The sequence below is a fragment of the Sus scrofa genome, chromosome 2, assembly GCF_054392235.1.
Source record: "Sus scrofa isolate SSC_HxYL_T2T_F1_AM1 chromosome 2, Sscrofa_HxYL_maternal_Yorkshire_Landrace_v2.0, whole genome shotgun sequence".
Lineage (NCBI taxonomy): Eukaryota > Metazoa > Chordata > Mammalia > Artiodactyla > Suidae > Sus > Sus scrofa.
The window spans coordinates 21,581,773-21,601,189 of record NC_139384.1 but is presented as its reverse complement, the minus strand read 5'-3'; the positions used below and the strand labels follow the sequence as shown (position 1 = coordinate 21,601,189).

Sequence of the window (19,417 nt, the reverse complement as noted above, 5' to 3'; positions counted from 1 at the left end):
CCCTTGAGGGAGGTCGGGCGTCATGTGCCACCCAGTGTTGTGCCATTTTCTCACTCTGATGAATGTATTATATTCAAGCTATTAATTTAATAATTTTTAAACACTGCTGAGACCAACCGGGAACCTTAAAGGTCCATTAGTGGGTGACCTGGGGGCAGAGTGACCAGAAGCTGCAAGTGTTTCAGTGACAAAAGGGAGCCTTAGGCCTTGTGAGCATAGACGAGAGATTTCTAAAATTCCATGAACAGATAAGACTGTGTCTCTCTCATCTCCACGTCTGGCTTCCCTCAAGAGATCCTTTCTGCATATTCTGCCCATTGACCTGATGTGGCTAGCAGCTACTACGAAAATGTGATAGCATTTGTTTTCTGAAATATTTTGCTTTGATAAACTTTTCTTTTTCCCCAATATCGAGTTGTACGTGATGTAATGCCATTGACCCCTGTATTCCTTCATAGGTATTCATTCAAGGTTTAAACTTACAATGAATTTGGTGAACAAAAACTGAAAGATTTGTGAGGAAAAGTACTGCTGTCATTTCTATGTGAACACATCAGAATGCTGAAGTAGAAGAGAATCTCATGCTAATTCTGACAAGGGATTTAAAAAAAAAAAGAAAGAAAGAAAAAAATCTGCTCCAAATGAAGCTCAGTTAAAAATTATTGGTTTTTCTCTGGTGCTACATTATGTCTGCCCGCTTTTTTGGTCTGGGAGTGTTTATCAGCTGGTTTCCCCTTCCACTCCATCCCACGTACTCTTTTCTGGGTGATCTTATTAAAAACAAGTCAGATGGGAGTTCCCTGGTGGCCTAGTGGCTAAGGATCTGGCATCTTCACCTTTCCTCTGGTTGGGAAAATGAAACCTTAAGGGATGGTTTTGGTTAGCAAGTGATCTCCTTGTTGAGAGCATTTCCAGAGACATGCTTCCCAGCTCAAAGGAAGAAAACTATGGTGTAGAGTCGCACCCTGGGGAGAAGCAGGACACCCCCAAAAAGAGCACAGACCTTGGTGGTATTCAAACCCACATGACCAATCCGGATGGCCTAGCGGGTAAGGATTTGGCGTTGTCACTGCTGTGGCTCAGATCACCAGTGTGGCACAAGTTCTGTCCCTGGGCCCGTAACCTCCACATGTCACAGGAGTGGCCCAAAAAAGAGTCAGATGACGTCGTCGCTTTTCTTCATCGTCCTAAAATGTCCTTTAGTCCTTCAAACCACATTAAATCTGTATCCAGAAAGGACTCAGATATTCTGGTGGTTACGTCAGTCACTTTCTATAGAAAATGGTGTTCTTACACCTCTTACAGGATATAGAAATTCAGCCAAGTTTTTCTTTTATTTATTTATTTTATTTTTTGCTTTTTTGAGGGCTGCACCCGCAGTATGTGGAAGTTCCCAGGCTAGGGGTCGAATCAGAGCTACAGCTGAAAAGAAAAAAGTTACCAGGTTTGGCTCCAGGGATTTTTTTTAATAGGCTAAGCAAGGACAAGATATCACCAGCTTTGCTTTATGGCCTAGTTAATTATTTTCAGTTTGGGATTCTAAGTGCAAAGACCAGGGCACTTGCCTGCATCTGTGGCTGTCAAGGTTCAGGTTGTTTCCAAGCTGGCAATATTTATTGATGGCAAATTGTCGAGTTTAAGCAACTTTGAAATTTGTTCTGCCCTAAATACTTCCTGCAAAAGTACAAGTATCTTCTTGACCTGTTCACTCTAATAGTTCCCTGAGTAGACAGGAAAAGTGGATTAATGATCATTCATTGGGTTTTTGTTGAACTGTTTATGGATATGCCTAGACGACACTGACAGATAAGACACTTCTTTACTTCTACATAACTTGAAATACTCCTTTTAAAATTCTGGGCAAGTAACTGAGACCTGTAAGTTTGCCTTTGTTTAGATAATCTTGCTTAAGCTTCGGAATGTCTAGAATTTTGGTTTAAACTCTTATATTACACTGTCACCTTCCTGGTAGCATTGATTTTCTGGACTGCATTAGAAGAAAGGGATGCTACAGCTCTATTCAGTGTTGCCGTAATGAAGTGCTCTGTTGCTAATTCATTCAGTACATCTTTGTGCCGCTCCTGCGTGCTAGGCTAGGGCCATGTCATCACAGAGTTTATGCTGTGAGGTACTGTGATGTACTGGTGGCGACTGGATTTCGTTATCAGCACTGTCTAGCCTTCCTCTCACCACTGCTTCACACATTTCCAATGTTGGAACCGCACTGAGCTACTCATATCCCTGAGAACATCCTGCTCCCTGTATCCCCTTTGCTTTGCTCCCGCTGTTCCTATTACTCACCATGTTCTTCCCTTCTGTTTACCTGGCGAACTCTTCCACTTTATTAAGACTTAGCTCAAAAGTAATTTCATCTCTGAATCCTTTCCATCCTCTGCTAGGCCATGTTAACTGCCTTGATTCTAAACCACTGTGCAAACAAATACCCTTTCCAGAATAGAATTTCCTTGTGTATCTGGTCCCCTCCTCCAGAGACAGGACCTTGTCTAGACCAACTGGATGCTTGAGCTGAATGATGAGTTAACCTGTGGCACCATCAAGTGGTTCAGCCAGGCAGTGCGACTTAATTCTTCTATGAGATCAAAACAGTCCAACGTTATGCCACAGAGAGAAAAGGAGGGAGGATTATAACATAATTATGTGATTGGAAGGTATAATTATTAGAGCATTTTTATCCTGAGAAGCTCAAAACTATGCAGGCAATACTCTTGGCAGACTTATGATCTATATATGGGGAGGTTTTTTAAAAAAATTTTTTTTTCCCTTTTTTGAGGCATAGGTGTGTGCCATGGTTCACTTATATTCCTTTGTTATTTGAATCAGAGTATATGCACGCTCTCTTTACTTTGTTTGCTACTCAGCTCAATGAACCAACTTTTCTTTCCCTACCCACTATTAGAGCCTCATTGAGCTCTGCATTTCATACTCTGTCTTTGGTTTGGGCTTTCATATACTGGATCCTTGTAGCAACATGATTTTAAAAATAAAGACCTGGCGTTCCCGTCGTGGCGCAGTGGTTAACGAATCCAACTAGGAACCATGAGGTTGCGGGTTCGATCCCTGGCCTTGCTCAGTGGGTTAAGGACCCAGCGTTGCCCTGAGCTGTGGTGTAGGTCGCAGATGCAGCTCGGATCCCACGTTGCTGTGGCTCTGGTATAAGCTGGCAGCTATAGCTCCGATTCGACCCCCTAGCCTGGGAACCTCCATGTGTCGGGGGAGCGGCCCTAAAAAAGGCAAAAAGACAAAAAAATAAATAAAATAAAAATAAAGACCCGTTTGACAAAAAAGTTTTCCTTTTTTTAGGGAGGAATAAGTGTATAGCACTAATTCCAATAAACAAATTCTAAAAATCCAAAGTCACCTAATCAAAGTTGGCCCAAGTATTGAAGTACTTTGGGGAAGTTAGTTTACTTCGTGTAGGTTTGTGGCTGCAGGGATTAAGAGAAAGCGAGTGACAGTCGTAGGCCCTTGGGGTTCATGGTTCTAACAGGCGAGCTGAAGTTACATGAGGCAGACTCATACCTGGGAGTGGGAAGAATACAAGAGATAAGGGAACGGCCCAGCTCTCAGCAGGAAGACAATCTATGGTCTGGAGCACATCTGTATCTTATTGCTCCCTCAATTAATGAAGTTTCTGATGGGGCCCACCATGCATTGAAATAGATCCTCTTCCTTGATGGAAGTTTCATTGTAGTTTACACCTTTTCCTTTCACACATGTCAGATAAACAGCGTCCATTCACTCCTTGGTATACAACTATGTCTCACTGTAGAAGCAGCCTCTTGTGTCATGACCCAAGCCTTGCTGCCATAGAGTTTCCTTACTTTCTGTGTTGAAGCGTCTCCAAAATGCAGCAAGTATAAGCAATAAAGAACCTAACCTGGTTAAGTTCCTCTAAAAGGTAGTATTCAGATATTTCATCCCGCATCAGTCCTGTCTAGAGTCTGTTAGTTACCCAAGTTGTTTCCATACTGTTATCCTGTCTCCCTGAAACAAATAAAGGAGGGGGTCCTATCTTGTCACTGGCAAAGTTTATAAAACTCAGAAGCAGAATAGTAAGAAACTAGGGAAGAAAAGTGGTGACCAAGGAGTTCCTGTTGTGGCTCAGCGGGTTAAGAACCCAACTAGTATCCACCAAGATGAGAACTCTTATCTGTGGCCTCCCTCAGTGGGCTAAAGGATCCCGTGTTGCCTAGAGCAGTGTAGGTTGCAGGTGTGCCTTGGACCTGGTGTTGCTGTGGTATAAGCTGACAGCGGTACCTCTGATTCGACCTCTAGCCTAGGAACCTCCATATGCCGTGGGTGCTGCCCTAAAAAGAAAATGAAAAAAGAAAAAGGTGGTAGCCCCAAGCGGAGAATGTGAAATATTTACTTTAGAGGGACCAAAGCTAATCAAGCTTATTAACCATAAATGATAGAGAAAATTAATGTTATCTCTTTAGAGGGATAAAATGTCAAAAATCTCATATGTAGTGGAGATTTAGTTTATGCTGTTTAGTCAGAGTAGAAAGCATTGTGCCCCCGAATCTCCACCCTCTAGATTTAATGCCTTCCTTTAAAAGGCTCAAAAAAAGATATGTTTCTGCTTATTTCGAATACTTTCTCTAGTCTCAAACTGTTGTATTGATAGGTTGGTTTTTTATAATTTGTTTTATGCTGTCATATGTTCTATCCAGGTAGCTTCAGATAGCTGCTTCTCTTTTCTTCTCTCTCTGAAGATACAAAGTTTAGATTTCTTCAGAATATTTCTGCCACAAAGAACAGTCAAGCATCACCAAATTCTGAGTTTGTAGCCTTTCTAATCAATGGTATGCTTTTCTGGGGGCGGGTGTATCGCCTTTCTAGAGTGTCCTGCCCTACTATGTCGCCACAAAACTGGCTAAAATTAAAAGGCCAACTTGGGACAAGCCCTCTCCAGAGACGTTTGTGAAGTCTGCAATGAAAACCATCGGCGTGCAATCTCGAACCAACGGATACCCGATCCATTCTCTTGTGGTATGTAGATTTTTTAAGTCCCAAATCAGTACTTTCATTTGAGGTTTCTTCCCCATTGCATCCCAAAGTAGTATGTGATACATTAGCATATAGACATTGTCTAGACTTACTAACAAGACATCTGTGTTTTATTTTAAACTGTATTACCCAAGACTCTAAAATCTACCTATCAATAAAAACAACATAGGGTAAAACTGTAAGATCCTATGTTTCAAATGAGTTCAAACTGTAGGCCTTAATTGCCAAATCTCCCCATTTCTTTCCCTAGGCCTCAGTAAGCGCAAGCCTGCCTTCCTGGCTGTATTTCAAAATCGCCATGTATTCAGGCAACTCCATACGGGTTCGCTATCTGAAGAAAATGAAGATGAACTAAGCATTGATAACTGCATTGAGTAACTTGGCCATATGCTGCAGCCTAGGCATGTTCACAGCAAGGCACGCACCATCTCCAAATCTTCGGTTGTCATGTTAACAGTTACTGATAAAGTTAAATGTTGTCATAATTGGAAGGAAAGCAGAAGTTGCTCTCGGGAGTGCCTGACATGTATTCTGGATGCTACTAAGAGCAATTCGAAATTTAACATGAAAAGCTCATATAAAATGGCTATAAAACTTACATTACCAAGACCTGCTTAACAGGAAGGAACATGATGATAGCAAATCACAGAACGAGAGTGTCAGACATAAGGCTTCAGAGCTTCATCTGGCCCACCTGCCAGTGATAGCTATCCTTGTATTTTCTCTGAAACATACTCTAAAAAATAATAGCCCGCTACCCCCCCTTTTTTAAATTTTTTAAGAGATTTTTTATTTTTTTGCTTTTAATACTTTGAAGGAGTGGAGATTAATTGATTCACTCATGGTAGGACACACTGCAATTTGCATAGCTCTCTGTTAAGGTTTTCTAAAAGTATGTCTCAGATCACACATTTATATGGAACTTTTCTTTCTCAAGGGGTAGCTGATGACATAAACATGATGAAATATGAAGTTATTTTTGACTCATGAAGCCCATTGAAATATGCTTTCCTCTCATACATATTTCTTCTCAGTTTAAATGTATGCTTTATGGTGTGGTTTATAAAGGTAAACAGGCCAAAATGTACACTGAGAGGCCAAAATGTACATCCAGTGCCACCCAGGAAGGTGGCTTCTTTGGACCCCCGCTTCTTTGCTTTTGCATTGTACCAGTAGTGCTCACATGTGTGACAATAGGCTACTCCTCAAACAATAATGACATTAGAGAAGCTGCATTCCAATTTTAAATTGGTATCCTATATAGCTAGCTTTAATAAAAGATGAATATAACCATGGTGTTGATTGAAAATGTATTTCTTTGGTGTGGGAAATTACAGCCATGTTTATACTGGTTTAATATAAATTAAGACTTTCATCCTGCTACATAACTTGTGTGGGAAAATTGCTAAGAAACAATTCAATGTTGTAAACATGCAACATGGAAGGTAAGTCTTCACCTAGGCTGGCCCTGAGTTTTAAGCACTAGTAAATTTGCAGAAGACATTTTTTAAATTGGGGTGTTTAAGCGTTTCTAGCTTTCTGACTTGCCAGCTAAGGACCTAAAACAAAAACAGAAAAACCCAAGTTACCATCTGCTATTGGCATCATTATATAAAAGAAAAGACATTTTAGCACTCCCCAAATAGGAAGAGCATAATTTCAGAATAAAGAAGTCACGTAAATTGAATAAATTTAGTCTGATGAAAAACGCATTGCCTTCTTTTCCCTCTTATTTTGTTGTAGTAATGTTGACACCACAGTGACCTGGGCAGTGTGTCATTTGCTCTCACACTTCTGTTGGTTGGTTGTGGTCGTGGTTTTGGTGGAGAGTTGGTAGTGAGGGAGAGGGATTGGTTCACAAGTATATAAAGTACTTCTCTTTATATCCCATTTAGAAAATAGTTGTCTTCTGGCCGAGGGATCCCTTAGCACACTCAAAACTTCTAAGCTATGGCTTTGACTGCTTCAGCCTAGCAAGTATCCTCTTGTATTTTACACTCCAAGTTGAAGATGACAACATGAAAAATCGATGTTTCCAGGCACATGAAAAATAGTACTGAAAGGGAAACCACTATTCCCAAAACCTACAAAACAGTGATGCATGATTTTTAGACTTAACTTTACACTGACTTGATTTGATAGTCTGATGTGCACTAGAAAGGGTTTGAACACTAAAGTAGAGTAGAAGATAGTATTATTTATCTAGACTCAGCTTACCTCACGGCATAGAAAGCTGGATTTTAATTTATTATTCTTTCATTTTCCTTTCAGTATAATAGCATGAGGGGTGGAGTGGGGTGGGAGAGGCCTTGTCCTACACACAGAATGATGTGTGCCATTCTGATTTGTCCTCAGGTCAAGCCCACATGCAGTGGGAATAAATAAAGATATTATTGGTCATCATTTCCTCAAAAGGGGCTCTACCCTAATGAGAAATTCTGAGTTCTCATTTGATATTTGTTGCATTGAAATACAAGAGAACCTAACTTTATATAAACAGCAATGCCAATACCAATACAAATTGTGCTGATTCCGTGTGAAAGAGGAGATTTACTGTGATAATAGTGCCCAATGAGGAGGAAATGAGCTGAAGTAGTACTATAATTTCTGAAGCCTTTTGACACCAAAAACTGCCTGGAGATTTTGGTAGTCCTGGATTCTGCGACTTCGCTCTGTAGATTACCAGTATCAAAACAAATAAATCTGGAGTTCTCTTGTGACACACTGGGTTAAGGATCTGGCATTGTCACTGCAGTGGCCCAGGTCACTGTTAAGGTGACAGGTTTGATTCCTAGCCCAGAAACTTCCACATGCTGTGGGTGTAGCCAACAAACAAATAAAAAACAGCACAAATGATCAACGCTTATTTAATATGTTGGAAACTAAATTAAAAAATGTTAAGGACTCACTATTTCGTGACTTTCTATTATTTTTAGGTTAGCATATTTATGCTATTCATGATGCAAAACAGAAATATGGTCAGAATTAAAATTCCCTTGTGGAAATGTAATTCTTCTTTCCATTGAGATTTATATGGAAATATCTAGAAATGAACCATTGTTTCTAGCATGAACACAAACATATTAGATGAAAAAAATGTGAACATGATAAATGGTAATATTCTGGCTTTGTCCACTCTCCTTACCTGTGTCAGTGAAAAGCAAGTGAAGTGGTGAAATTACCGCAAACAGTAATCCTTAAAGGAAATAAGGCTAGCTTGTGTTCCTTGTCACAAAAGTTTCTAGACAAACTGTTGTGTGCGGTTTGGCTGCCAACCATGTGCCATTTACTCTGGATGCTGGAGAAACTACAATGAACAAAGCAGACAAAAATTCTTGCCCCAGTTGAGCTTACACTTGAGCTGGGGCAGGGGGCGGGGAAACGGGGAGGGAGCAAAGGAGGAGACAGGTAATAAACAGAAGGAATAATGACGCAGTGTAAGTGCTACATGCTGTGGGGAAAGTGAAAGAAGGTTAAGTAGGCTGGGGAATCCATGTGTCAGGGTGAGGATGGGAGGCTTGCAATGTTACATAAAATGCTCACGGCATTTGAACAGTCTTGAGCAACCCTTTCTGCTCTCTGGGGCAGAACATTTCAGGCAGGCCAGTCCTCAAAGAACCCAAGGAGAGAGCACACCTGGTATTTTTCAAGCATAGTATCTGAAGTCCATACTAGGTTCCAGAAGATTTAAGAGATCTTGCTTTAGTTTAGTTTCAACTTTCTAGTATTAAATAAATCATCTTTACATTCTTGGCCTTATTTCACTATCTTTATTCACTACTGAATTCAGTTTGCTGGTGTTTTATGTGGAATTTCTGCATCTGTATTTAAGAAATGGGCTTGCAATCTTTCTCATATTTGCCTGGGTCTCATATAAAGATATAACTGCATTAAATGAGCTGGGAGTGCTGCCTACTTTACTATGCTCTAGAAAAATCTGTAAGATTGAGACAAACTTTGCTTTAAAAGTGTGTAAAATAACCTAGCCCTAATATTTATTTGTGGCAAGATTTTTAACTACTGATTATGTTGCTTTAAAGGTACTAAGACTACTCAGGGTTTCTATTTTTTCCTTCAGTTAATTTTGAAAAAAAAGTTTTTTCTAAGTATTTACTCATCCCTCCCCCCCAAATTTATTAGCATAAAGCAAATTGAACTTTCTTTTTTTTTTTGTCTTTTTTCTTTATAAGGCCACACCCCTGGCACATGGACGTTCCCAGGCTAGGGGTCAAATCGGAGCTGTTGCCGCCGGCCTACGCCACAGCCACAGCAGTGTGGGATCTGAGCCCCGTCTGCGACCTACACCACAGCTCATGGCAAGGCCAGATCCTCAACCCACTGAGTGAGGCCAGGGGTCGAACCCTCAACCTCATGGTTCCTAGTAGAATTCGTTTCCGCTGCACCACAATGGGAACTCCTGAGCTTTCTTATTTTTAAATTCTCTGTGCTTATGTTTCCTTTCCCAACGTTGTTTGTGTCTTCTCACTTTCTTTTCCTTGACCATTTTGCCAGAAGTTTTAAAGAACCAACTTTTGGCTTTGTTGATCCTCTCTGCCTTTTTGTTCTCCTGCTTTTTGGAGGTTTGTTCTGCTATTTTTCTTATTTCATAATTTGGACATTAGGTTCAATATTTTTTCTATCCTTACATAAACATCTAAGGCTCTAAGTTAAATTATCTTTTACTACACCCCACAATTGTGTGCACACAAACATGTATATATACAAATGTCTTCTTCTTCAGTGCTAATGTTAACAAATTGACATTATGATTTCTATGAGCTATAAATTGTTTAGAAATATCTTTAAAGACACAAATTTAAGGGCATTCCCCTTGTGGCACAGCGGAAACGAATCTGACTAGTATCCATGAGGATGCAGGTTTGATCCCTGGCCTTGCTCAGTGGGTTAAGGATCCAGCGTTGCTGTGAGCTGTGGTGTAGGTCGCAGACATGGCTTGGATCCCATGTGGCTGTGGCATAGGCCAGCAGCTGCAGCTACAATGGGACCCCTAGCATGGGAACTTCCACATGCCACGGGCACAGCCCTAAAACGCAAAAAACAAAAACAAACAAACAAAAAACCCCCACAAATTCAAGTTTTTGTAAATGTATTTCCTTTAAAAAAATTTGTATTCCTATCACCATTAATAAGACAATTTTACATTATGTGCGTTCTGATGTGATGAGCTAAGAAGCTACGACATCGCTTATGTGGTATTCCTAGCAAAAATGTGTAAACTGAATGTAATCAAGAAGAAAGGTAAAAATAAGCTGAAGGACATTCTACAAAATAACCAGCTTATGCTTGTCAAAAGTTTCAGATGAAAGAAGACAAAAGAAATGGGACAGGTAAAGGCAAAACACATGATCTTAGATTGAATCCTGGTTGAGAAAAATTTCTTTTTGCTATGAGGGACAATTTTGAGACAACTGGTGAGATTTGAATAAAGTCTGTAGATTAGATAATAGGAATGGTATCCATGTTAATATCCCGAGTTTGAACACTGTGCTGTGGTTACTTAAGAAAAAGTCCTTGTTTTTTTAGCAAATCCACACTAGAGTATTGTAGGGATAATGGGACATTATATATGCAAGTTTCCAAAAACAGGTATACAAAAAATGATAAAGCAAATGTGTTAAAATAAGAAGGAAGCAGAGAGGAATTCCCCTTGTCGCTCTTTGGAAATGAACCTGACTAGCATCCATGAGGACGCAGGTTCAATCCCTGGCCTTGCTCAGTGGGTTAAAGATCTGTGCTGCTGTGAACTGTGGTGTAGGCTGCAGACACGGCTCAGATCTGGCATTGCTATGGCTGTGGCATAGGCCAGCAGTTGTGGTTCTGATTCCACTCCTAGCCTGGGAATCTCCATATGCCCTGGGTGCGGCCCTAAAAGGACCAAAAAAAAAAAAACAAAAAAAAAAAAGGTAAGCAGAGAAAGATCTCAAATAGAAGAGGAGAAAAAAATGTGACCACAGAGGTAGAGACTGGAGTAATGGAGCCACAAGCCAAAGAATGCTATGAGCCACCAAAAGCTGTTAGGGGCCAGGAATGGATTCTCCGTGGCCATTCTGGAGGAGGCAGGGCCCAGCCAACACTGACTTGGACTAGTAACTGAATTTGGACTTCTGGCCTCCCGAACTGTGAGAATAGTCTTATTTTAAGCCCCTAAGTTTGTGATACTGTTACAGCAGCCACAGGAAACTAATACAAATGTAAACTTTTTAAAAAGTACCTCTTAAAAAAATATATATATATATTTTTTTTTGGTCTTTTTATGGCCGCACCTACAGCAGAGGAGGTTCCCAGGCTAGGGGTCTAATCAGAGCTGTAGCTGCCGGTCTATGCCACAGCCACAACAATGCCAGATTTAAGCCGAGTCTTCGACCTAAACGCTGGATCTTTAACCAGGGATAGAACCCACAACCTCATGGTTCCTAGTTGGATTCGTTAACCACTGAGCCACAATGGGAACTCTACCTCTTAGAAATTTTTGAGGCTCATTTTATGTCTAGGTATGACCAATTTTTTAAATGTGCCATATGTGCTTAAAAAGAATGTTTATTTTCTGTGATTTTTCAATGTCCATTAATATATGTCCATTTTCATTGTGTTCAAATCTTCCAACTCTTTACTAACTTCTGTCTGCCTAACTGTCAATAACAGAGAAATATTTCGAATTCTCTCACTGTAAAGATGGAGTTGTCAAGTTCCCCTATTTTATCAGTTTTCACTTTATACACTTTGAGTCTACTTTTTTAGGTGAATAAACTTTAGAATTCTGTTTTCCTGGCGAGTTGAACTCTTTTTTGGTCCTGTGCTGACAGCCTTGTTAAAAAATCTGTTTTCTATGATATCAAATTAGCTACTTCTGCTTTATTTTGGTTAGTCTTTAGTAGTATTTTAAAATTCCGTTCCCTTCTATCATCCTACATATTTATGTTTTGTAAGCCAAATAAACTTGGATTTGGGAGTAGGGTTTTTTAATTTGGTAGTCTTTGCTTTTTATAGGCAAGTTTATTCCACTTACATTTATCATAACTCTTAAAACATGAAGACTTCTTTCTATCATGTTATTTTGTGCTATTTATCTTTTGTATGTTCCTTTTTTCTCCATTTTTGATTGGCTCAAAAAAAGGTTTTTTTTAGTCCATTTCTTCCCCTGTACTAGTTTGGAAGTTTTATACTCTATATTTTCCTTGTCTTTACTCCTGAACATTTTCAGTGCATATGCGATACAACCTAAAGTTGCCTGGGATCATAACCCCTTCTTTAATAACATATGGTCTTTAAAACACTATTATTCTGATCAACACTTTCCTAACTTACATGTTTTTTGTAGATCAGAATTTTAATTTCTGGGGTTTTTTTAACCCTATAAATGAGAGGTTTTCATTATACAAACATGTTGGCATACAATAAATTACTATATGTTTATCACTTTGCACACCTCTCATATCTCAGAACTTTCTGGTGCATAGAATAGTTAAATTGGCACTCTTTTTTTCCCCTTTGTTGGTGCTATATTTAAAACAACGGCATGATGTAGAATTGATAGCATTTTACTTTTTTTTTTTTTTTTAAGGCTGCACCTGCAGCATATGGAAGTTCCCAGGCCAGGGGTCAAATCAGAGCTACAGCTGCTGGCCTACACAAGAGCCATGGCAACTTGGGATCCGAGCCTCATCTGTGACCTACACCACAGCTCACAGCAACACCAGATCCCCAACCCACTGAGCAAGGCCAGGGATCAAACCCAAATCCTCATGAATACTAGTTGGATTTGTTTCTGCTGTGCCATGATGGGAACTCCCAGAATTGACAGCATTTTAAAGTTAATGAAATACATGATCATTCCACTGACTCCTGGCATCTGTTGTTAGTGTTCAGAAGTATCTGTAGGGCATGGAGGTGATATATCTCTAGCCAGCGTTATTTTTGTGTGTGTGTGTGTGTGTCTTTTTGCCATTTCTTGGGCTGCTCCCGCAGCATATGGAGGTTCCCAGGCTAGGGGTCGAATCAGAGCTGTAGCCACCGGCCTACACCAGAGCCACAGCAACACAGGATCCGAGCCTCGTCTGCAACCTACACCACAGCTCACAGCAATGCCAGATTCTTAACCCACTGAGCAAGGCCAAGGATCAAACCTGAAACCTCACGGTTCCTAGTCAGATTCGTTAACCACTGAGCCACGACGGGAACTCCATCTGGCCAGTTTTAAGATACCCTTTAACTTGGGGTTCCTTAGCATTATGACAATGCATCTAAGTGTGGAATTTTGAAAATTTATCCTATTCGGTTAACATTATGCTTCTTGTACCTAAGAATTCATGTCTCTTGCCATTTCTGAAAAGCCTTCATTCTCTCCATCCAAGTCTCTTGTTACCTTTATTCTGTCTCTTACCCTCTCTTTCATATTTCCCATCCTTCCTGTCTCCCTGAGTTATGCAGGCTGAATAACTTCCTGACATCTACATTCCAGTTCCCCGATTCTCCCTTCATGTATTTTATCTGCTGTTAAAGCTTTCACTGCTATTTTAATTTCAGTTACATTTTTCATTTTTAAAAGTTCTTTTTAGTTCTTGTTTAAATCTGCCTGGTCATTCATGGTTTTTTAGTGCAGGCTTATTTTAAAAATTCAGTTGTAAAGGTTAACAAAAGTGTTTCATACCTTGGCATTTCACATTCCATATCTGGTGATTCTTCTATCTGAAATTCTTAGAAGTCAAGATACTTCTGCTCTTACCTGGAGTTTTGTTTGGTGTTTTTATTTTGAAGTCCTATGAGGTTGATTGTAAACCTGGAGAAGAATCCTGAACGGTTTGTGTCTGTCTATCTGTCAGCAGCCTGGGCCCTCTCCCAACGCAGCTCCAGTCTCACCTCCTTAGATCAGGTAAATCTATCATTTTCTTAAAACAAATGGACTTGACAACAGTTTCAAAGTATTCTACGAGATGGAAAGTAAGAAAGGGAGAGTGCATGTTTAATGTTAACCATATACTTCATCTCACATATAAATTAACATTTAATGTTTATTATGCTTCTGATGGCCTGCACCATCTGACTCCTTTCCACCTCATCTTAGAAAACTCTTTCCCTCACTCTCTGTTCCTATGTGAACTTTCTTTCCATTTCTCCAATGCTCCCACCACATGGTGTGGTAGAATGACTGCAAAAAAAAGGCTCTAATACTCTACTCCTCTCAGTATCCACACCTGCATGTGATGTTGCAACAACTTCAATCAAGAAGTGAAGTCTATTTCCCCAATCCTTGAACCTGGGCCAGCCTGCTTTGGCCAATAAACGAAGAAGTGGTTCTGTGCCACTTACAAGCCTCAGCCTAGAGAGGTCTCCTGTATGTTTGTACACACCTCCCCTGATGCCACTATTAAAACGCACATGCTGAGCTTGTTCAAGGATGAGAGACTACATGGAGCTAAGGGGAGTCTAGACCAGCCAACCACCAGCTGCTAACCCACCAGCTGAATTGGGTCCAACTCACAACCAACCTAGGACTCAGCATACAATGGGGACATTACTTCACTAGGTTAGGTCTCCCTTTGATAGCCTTATATAAAATAGGACAAACGGAATATTTTTAAAATGTCCACCTCCCTGGCTAGACTACAACCTCCATGAGGGCAGGAACTAGGTCTGTTTTGATTAGTACTTTGTCCCTAGCATCTAGCACTGTGCTGGCTATAGGCAGTACTCATTATTAGTTGGTTAATTTAGTATATCAGTGAATGTACAAGTGAATCTTCACACAATCCAACAGATGAGGAAAACTAAGCTTGGGAGGGCTTAAGTAACTTTCCTGAAGCTATCCACCAAGAAAGCAGCGAGGCTGAGACACAGTTCATACACTTGAAATAATGCAGTTCACACCGCTCTGAGGACTGGCTAACTATAAAGAGGGATCTGCTAAGCCATCTAGAGAAAGCCATCAGGAACAACTGGATCTGCTGGATTATATTGCTACCAACCCTTCACTTTTAAAGTCATTGAAGGACACTAGCTATGAGGTCCCAGAAAATGGCTCCATGTATCATTCCTGGAATGGTCCTGTCTTTCCTAACTTGACTTTCATTTTGCCAGGCAGTTGTAGAGAAGTGGCATGGTGGCATCATGGAGCAGGATAGTTCAGTTTTCTCCTTTGTAAATGGGACAGATATTTGTATTACTACATCATAGCCTGCTCTGAAAATTACATCAGTGTATGCACGTAAGAATTGAAGCAGCACTTAGCATGCAAGAAGCTCTCACAAAATGTTAATTTATGATATTATTTGCTATTATTTAGAAACATGGATGTGGAACTGTAGCCTACTCTTTTTAGGGGTAGTGTAACTATCAGAGTATATTTGAACCATTTGAATGCTACATCTTTTTTTTTTTTTTTGGTTTTTTGGTTTTTAGGGCGCACATGTGGCATATGGAAGTTCCCAGGCTAGGGGTTGAATTGGAGCTGCAGCTGCCAGCCTACACCACAGCCACAGCAATGCAGGATCCGAGCCGCATCTGTGACCTACACCACAGCTCACAGCAACACCGGATCCTTAACCCACTGAGCCGAGGCCTCATGGGTACTAGTCTGATTCATTACAAGCATATTCATGGGAACTCCCTGAATACTACATACTTTAAAACCCTACATAACTCCCTGTTTGCCATAAAGGTCTTTGCTGATGACCATTACCTCTAGTGGTCTCTCCTGTCCCTGATTTCTGTCTGCTTTCTATAATTTCATATCTCATGATACAGTTCTTTCATTGTACCTCATATCATTTACACTCTGGTTCACTGGAAGGTTTTATTTCCAGCAGCAGCTGCAAGCATGCTGGGCACTGAACGGGAGGAGTTCCTGTCTGGAGCCTAGAGAAGCATCCCCTCTCCCTTAACACTGTTTAAAGTTGGCAGAGACTTGAAAACCTCCCGGCAAACACCCTCCTCCCTCGAGCCAGGAAACACCAAGCCTCTGGCAGTTGAGACATGAGCTGGGAATTTCTCCATGACACCTTAACTGAGAGCTATTAGCATGCTGGCCTTGGATTGGATTTTCTCAGGAATTCAGCATCTAGAGCTCCACAAGTAGCATATAACTGAATGTTTGGCAAGAACCTGGAGTGAAAATCAGCAAGTGAAAATAGGTTACGGTGTGTGGCTCACCAAGCATTATCACTGAAAGTATCTATCAGTTTTGCCATCCAGGGATGAGAAAACTGTTGGGTGAAAACGTAATCACCTGAAGAAAGCAGGCAGCTGGGAAGGGTAAAGTGAACTCTGAGAGCTTCTTGCAAAATGAAACAAGGCATGGAGTTCCCTTCCTGGCTCAGTGGAAATGAATCTGACTAGTAACCATGAGGACACAGGTTCAATCCCTGGCCTCGATCAGTGGGTGAAGGGTCTGACTTTGCCGTAAGCTGTGATGTAGGTCACCAACACAGCTTTGATCCGACTTTGCTGTGGCTGTGGCTGTGGCCAGACCAAAAGAAGAAAAAAAGAAGGCATCATTATTGCTGGGCCCTGCCTCATCCCACCTACGTCAGAATCTTGTTGGGGGCGTGGAAATTTCATATTTACAAGCAGTCCCTGCTGACTCCGGTGCAGATGGTCCTCCAACCACATGCTGAGAAATGCTGATTTTGCCGTAGAAGCTAGATAACAGATCCAGCAAAGCTGGTTTTGAACTAGAGACAAGACAACAGATCCAACAAAACCTATTGGGACTCCAGGGAGGTTGTCTCAGGTGAAGAGACTCAAGAAGGTATGTAAGGAGTTAAGAGCCAGGGATAATAAGTACCCAAATCAGAGGCAAACACATTATTCACAGTTTAAAGCTCACCCTGGAGGCAGCCACTTGGTAGCCATTGCTATCACATGCTCACTGTACCAGTCAGGACTCGGAGTTTCCTTCGTGGCTCAGTGGTTAACGAATCTGACTGGGAACCATGAGGTTGCAGGTTTGATCCCTGGCCTTGCTCAGTGGGTTAAGGATTCCACGTTGCCGTGAGCTGCAGTATAGGTTCCAGACACAGCTCGGATCCAGCATTGCTGTGGCTCTGGCGTAGGCCGGTGGCTACAGCTCTGATTTGACCCCTAGCCTGGGAACCTCCATATGCCGAGGGATCGGCCCAAGAAATGGCGAAAAGACAAAAAACAAACAAAAAACCCACACAGTCAGAACTCAAGCACGAGACAGAAACCATGTAGTCATTCAAACAGGGAAGAATAATAATTAACTATAATAGGGTATTACCTACAAGGGGGAAAGGAAAACTCTAATATACAGAACTAGAAGATACAGAGAGCAGCCCCTGCCTACCTCTATGCTGAAGCACAACAAAAAAGGAAGCACGAATCCAAAAGCACTCCCTCCCTTCAGCAAGCACAGACCTAGGCTGTACTTTTCAGGTCATCTGCTTCAGGTGAAGGTTTCACAGGGTTCTCAAGAAAAGGACTAGTCTTCTCAGACACAGGAGAGCAAGTTGCTTCCACTGCCAAGGGAGGCTCGGGGTGCTCAAGTGGTCAGTTTCATCTGGGTTCAAGCAGATGTTCCCTATTTCAAGCTTAATAAGGGTGTAAATTCAACTCATTCAGCGCACAGAGAGGAGCCAACCACAGCTGGTCCCCAGGCACCTGCAAAGCCAGCTGAGACGCATACCCTGGAGTCAGGGAAAAGAGCCCTTTCTTCCTCTAATATTCCTCCAGTATCCTTCACTGATGACGCTTAACCCTGAGCCAAGTGGCAAGAGAGAAATGTAATACCACTGCAAGCAGGGCAGTGAAGGATGGCATTGGAGCCGAGACTCAAAGAGCTAATGACTGGCAATACATCTCATCTTCATTCTCTCTCCCATGGTTTCCACTACCGCCCCCTAACAAAAACACAAATACTGCAAATAGAAATGAGGAAACCCAGGATGCCAAGACCTATGGAGAACATCTTTCTAAAACTATACACCCACATGTTTACAGTGTGACCAACCATCTCGGTTTTCCCAGCACTGTTCCAGCTTTAGCACTTGATATCCTGTGTCCTGGGAAACCTAAGTCCCAGACAAACTGGAACAATTTGTCACCCTACATGCATCCCAAAGGTTTTCAAACATTCTCAGAATTACCTTGGGCACTTGGTAAAAAAAATACAGGCGATTCTATTAAATCTGTTAGAGGTGACGTGGTTATTTGGGGGTGCAAGCAGACCATGGACTGATTTTTAAGAAATGTTCTACTTTGAGGACAATCCAGGACTTCTTTGTTCCTGTTCCAAAACGATAATCATTGAAAAGAAAGAAATGACATCCTTTGGAAGATACAGATAAGTTCCTGAGTCAGGAGCAGACACTGAAACAGTATTAGTTGATGGGGGCAGGGGAGATAAAAATTACAGGCTGACCTTACCATTTTCCTCTCCTTTCAGTTCAAGGATAAATCATTTCCCTTCAATGTCACAAAGTATAACAGAGAATAATGGATGCTATGAAATTAGACTTGATAGTAGCAACAATTGAGGGTTGTTGATGGGGTACACTGAGCTTCCTGAAGGTAGCACTATATAATATAAAGTATATTTTGAAGACTTCCACAGTGACTACCTATCCTTTGGTAGAGCTTAGAGAAAAACGTGCACAAAGTAGTTCATTTAGTGCTACTTTCGCTATTTTCACACTGTGAGGTACTTGGTTTAACATGGCTAATTTAAAGATGTTTCTCAAGAACTCGGGGTGAAGGGAAGACACTCTTCTATCAACCTTTACTGAGTATCCATTGCGTTCCAGGCATTGTGCTAAATTATTTAAATGCACTGTCTCATTTAAATCCTCCCGAGAGAGCCTAAGTCCACTTTATACAGAAGCAGGGTACTCGACCTAGATTATACGCCTAGTAAATGATGGCATATAGACTCTAAAGCAAAATTTGTTAGCACTGTAGAACCATGATGAATAAGGCGTGGTCCCCAGTCCTGTGCTAAGTGCTATGACTTAGGTATGTACAGGCGGCAATTGGAAGATAAAGTAGGTGCACCTTACACTATCAATGGCTTTTAGGGTAAAAGTCAAATCCTTTCTCTCAGCACATTATGACCAAGTTCCCGAATGCCTCCGCCCTTCCACCAGCCCTCCCTAGTACTCAGTCGCTCTCTCGGCACAGACCAAAGAGGTGGGAGGGAGCTTGGACGTCTCCAGTTTGGGAGAAGGGAACGTGTGAGGGTGATGTTTAGAGGGACCTCGACCTTGGAAACACATTTCATTCCTACCTTCGCCACATCCCTGCCCCTCTCGGGGTTCCACCGCACCTTCAGTCTCTGTGCTCCCCTCGAAGCCCAGCCCTCCCACCTGCACCTTCAGCGACTCGGCCCTCTCGCCGCCGAGGATACAGAGCTACC

At 41.4% G+C, this 19,417-nt stretch overlaps 1 protein-coding gene and 1 long non-coding RNA gene across 4 annotated transcripts in view; one reads left to right on the top strand and one right to left on the bottom strand.

The window, feature by feature from the left end:
* HSD17B12 (hydroxysteroid 17-beta dehydrogenase 12) overlaps positions 1-6,324 on the top strand; it is a 149,721-nt gene extending 143,397 nt beyond the window's left edge. Inside the window, exons 10-11 of the mRNA XM_021083164.2 lie at positions 4,864-5,013; positions 5,282-6,324. Coding sequence (XP_020938823.1) covers positions 4,864-5,013; positions 5,282-5,386 — 255 coding nt within the window. The 3' untranslated portion in view covers positions 5,387-6,324. The remainder of the gene's footprint in view (positions 1-4,863; positions 5,014-5,281) is intronic.
* LOC102168147 (uncharacterized) overlaps positions 1-19,417 on the bottom strand; it is a 27,227-nt gene extending 7,810 nt beyond the window's left edge. Inside the window, exons 1-4 of one of the 3 annotated variants that reach the window (XR_301658.4) lie at positions 19,289-19,417; positions 13,775-13,975; positions 8,177-8,338; positions 6,325-6,590 (exon numbers count right to left, since the gene is read on the bottom strand). This is a non-coding gene — a long non-coding RNA (uncharacterized LOC102168147). Of the gene's footprint in view, positions 1-5,795; positions 6,591-8,176; positions 8,339-13,774; positions 13,976-19,288 lie in introns of those variants that run through there. The other 2 variants (XR_001306862.3, XR_001306861.3) reach the window with 2 other exon arrangements.